We start from the raw sequence: 3,632 nt of genomic DNA, 5'->3' as shown, positions 1-3,632 counted from the left end.
CCGTTCAGATGCTGAAGATAGACAACACAGTTATGTAAAGCTGGTTTGGCCCACTAGCGTCTTATTTGGTCAATTTTTCCAAGTCTTATTTACAGCCTAGTAGTCTAATAGCAGGCAGCTGTCATTGCAGCATAGCCAATTTTTTTTCTAGGCGATTTTCCAAATAGTTTTGTTAACCTTTGTTGTATCAAGAATATTTCGTTTTTTATGAGAAATGCTTAGCATTGGCTATGAAAGAACCGGTGGTCGAGGTGTTTGTTGGCTTGTTTGCGGCTCACACAATAGTTGAACTGTTTTATTGGATTGTTTGGAAAAGATGGGTTGGAAAAGTGTGTGTGCGTCTGGCGGCAATACAGGTATATATATTTTGCGAACCCTCCCCAGTGAGTCTTTGCTCCTTTCTTTGTCCCATGAAGTACTACATGTCCCAAACTGCTTTGCTACACCTGAACCTTGTTAGAATCCATATGTGCCACGGTGAACAACTGCTGAGATCTACTCACTAGAACCGCCTGACTTCTGTTTTCTATCAATCTTGGGTAACTAAGGTCTGGCTTGAGTGTCTCTCTCTCTTTTCTCTCTCTCTCTCTCTTGCTGTCTGCTCTCTCCCTCCCTTTCTCTTTCTCTCCAGAGTCCTCGGGCCGCACACAACTCTACCTGAAGTCGTACACAGAGAGAGAAGCAGGAAGGTAAGGATATTTAGCATCTGCGGTTATGAGTTGAAAGCTCATGCTTGCTTTTGTTCTGTCTGGATGAGATTATCAGAAATCTGCTTGGCAGATTTTTGGGGTGGACTGAAGAAACAGTATGATCATATTGCGGATATTCGGCTAGGTAATGTTTGAGATGCTTCCAGTTCTATCAAGTACATTTCAGTCAAATCATTGCATTGTTATAAATAGTTCAGTTAGATTATTTATGAATGCGTGAAGAGAATTATTATGCATGCGTGAATTTTTATGTTGTGCTTAAGCAGTGAGAGATTATGCACTACTGGATTTAATTAGGCATTTTCCTGCTATGAATTGTTTTAACACAAATATTGTGTGTTGAAAACGTCCTTGTGTGACACCTGCTGCTATTTATTCTTCTTTCAACCTTCATGAAATATTAATTTATTAATGAATATTAAAAACATACTTTTGCATTATTCATTTGCAAATCAATAATGATTCAGCATAGCACGCAAAGAGAGGAGGTATAGGTATGAGGTAACGTTAATGTAACTTGAGATGAACTTGGATCTGCACATAAGCAATGTGGGTCTAATTTGAGCTGGGAGGAACGGCTGTCTGGGCCTTTTTGCACTCTTGAGGATGAAGTCATCAATTTCCATTAGAAGAATGTCTCTGGGTTTTGTTTATGTCTGAGGTTCACAGTAGAAAGTTCTGTTATTCTTACGTTTTTTTTTTTCATGTACTATTATATAACCAAAGAAACCTCTTCTCTTCTCTTCTCTTCTCTTCTCTTCTCTTCTCTTCTCTTCTCTTCTCTTCTCTTCTCTTCTCTTCTCTTCTCTTCTCTTCTCTTCTCTTCTCTTCTCTTCTCTTCTCTTCTCTTCTCCAGGTTTGATTTGTCTGAGTTGTGCAGCCATGTTTGCTCTGGGCTCCTTCCTATTGGCTGGACTTGTATGTCAGAGTTTGGGTCAGTACGAATACTATGATGAATACTACATGCCCTCCGCACCACTGGAGGGAGTATCATCTCCCACTTGCGCCCAGGAGTGCGAATGTCCCATCAACTTCCCCACAGCTATGTACTGCAACGAGCGCAAGTTGAAGTTCATTCCCATTGTGCCGAGCGGAATCAAATACCTCTACCTACAGAACAACTTAATTGAAGAGATCAAGGCTGGCGTATTCGATAACGTCACTGACCTTCGCTGGCTTGTCCTCGACAACAACAAAATCACCAGCGACAAGATCCAGGCTGGTACCATTGATAAACTGGGCAGCTTGGAGAAGCTCTACTTCAGCCATAACCAGCTGACCAAACCCCCTGGTCCTCTTTCGAAGTCTCTGGATGAGTTGAAGCTGATTGGCAACGAGCTAAGCTCGTTCCCTGCTAGCACCTTGTCTGGGATGGAAAACCTGACCTCCCTTCACCTGTCCAAGAACAAGCTGACTACTGAGAGCATCACAGGTGCCTTCAAAACCCTGAAGTCCCTCGTTCTGCTGGACATGAGCGAGAACAAGCTCAAGAAACTTCCCTCTGGAGTTCCAGCTTCGCTTTTGATGCTCTATGCCGACAATAACGAAATCGACAGCATCCCTGGTGGCTACCTGGCCAAGCTCCCAGCCCTGCAGTACCTGCGTGTCTCCCACAACAAGCTGGTGGACTCTGGAATCCCTGCAGGTGTGTTCAACGTGTCCTCTCTCCTTGAGCTCGACTTGTCTTTCAACAAGCTGAAGTCCATTCCAGAGATCAACGAATCACTCGAGCACCTGTACCTGCAAGTCAACGAGATAAACAGTAAGTCTTTCTCTGTGTCCACCTAATCAAGCAACAGATTTTGCATGGTTTTTACTCCATTTCGACTTCTGTTTCTTCAGAGTTTGACCTGACGAATATCTGCAAGTTCAGCTCCCCGGTCAACTACTCTAGACTGAGGACCCTGCGCTTGGATGGAAACAATCTCACGCACCGCAGTATGCCAGATGACACGGCTAACTGCCTACGCCAGGCCTCAGAGATCATCTTTGATTAGGGTCACATCCTGCCAGTAGTTCATCAAACAAATTAAGGCTATTGCTCTTATTAGACACGCTGATTGACATCTGCACGTCTTTATTCATGATCCTGGCAGCCACAAGTGATAACTTGCACATTGATGACAATATTTACTCTCTAAAATGGGCAGCAATAGTCTGGAATCTTGAAAATCTTGCACATAAAACATCAGCCTTGTATGATATTGTATGAAGAGTAGTAGTTGAATTTGACAAGATATTCACATCTAAAGAGAGACATATTTGTGCAACTTGTGAATATCCCATTGTGCGCTCTATAAGAAGTTGCACTATATGTCATCTAACTGCATCTTAATATTTCTGCATGTTAAATACCTTAATCGCTCAAAATTGTAATCATATTATTAATAAGCCTGCCGGTAAGGAAATTAGATTGTTTAGAGTAAAAGTTATGAAAAATATCTACTTGTATATAAATGGGCAGCAATGTTGAATGCAATCTAGAATTCAACTGAAAGTAAAATTTATACTAAACTGAAATTAAATTGCTGGACACTGAGTGAATTTGCTGAGGTTTAGCTAACTGTTAACAAAAAAGTTTTTTTTTTTTTAATTTAACTGAGGAATTGCAGTGCCAAAATGTTGTATTAATAGCAAACTAGTAGCAGCTTGAATTTCTGAACTCTGCAAACATTTATACCATGTTCTACTGTATCTGCATGCAGTTCATCTTAATTTTGTAACAGTAATTGCTTTCACTTCTATGGTAAACATCATTGCAGTTTTTATGTATTCAATACAACATTTCACATCATCACAATGTTAGTCAAATCATTGAACCACAAGATTACAGTAACTATTGTAAAAGTTCCCTTATTTGTTGTTGTTCTATTTTGTTTTTTAAAATACCAAAAGAGTTTGTTCTTCTTTAATTGAATAAAC

At 40.5% G+C, this 3,632-nt stretch overlaps 1 protein-coding gene across 2 annotated transcripts; it reads left to right on the top strand.

The window, feature by feature from the left end:
• Positions 1-389: 389 nt before the first annotated feature.
• lum (lumican) lies at positions 390-3,632 on the top strand. 2 transcript variants are annotated; one of them, XM_067391040.1, is made up of 3 exons: positions 390-689; positions 1,567-2,472; positions 2,553-3,630. In XM_067391040.1, the coding sequence occupies exons 2-3, from the start codon at positions 1,593-1,595 to the stop codon at positions 2,705-2,707; spliced, it is 1,035 nt and encodes a 344-aa protein (XP_067247141.1). In that variant the 5' UTR covers positions 390-689; positions 1,567-1,592; the 3' UTR covers positions 2,708-3,630. The 2 variants fall into 2 exon arrangements, with proteins under 2 accessions (XP_067247141.1, XP_067247140.1); XM_067391039.1 differs by lacking the exon at positions 390-689 and adding an exon at positions 712-834 and having other exon boundaries at positions 2,553-3,632.

Source organism: Chanodichthys erythropterus, chromosome 8 (assembly GCF_024489055.1).
Source record: "Chanodichthys erythropterus isolate Z2021 chromosome 8, ASM2448905v1, whole genome shotgun sequence".
In the NCBI taxonomy this organism is placed as follows: domain Eukaryota; kingdom Metazoa; phylum Chordata; class Actinopteri; order Cypriniformes; family Xenocyprididae; genus Chanodichthys; species Chanodichthys erythropterus.
The sequence above is the reverse complement of the archived record's forward strand: the minus strand, read 5'-3'. Positions and strand labels throughout refer to the sequence as shown.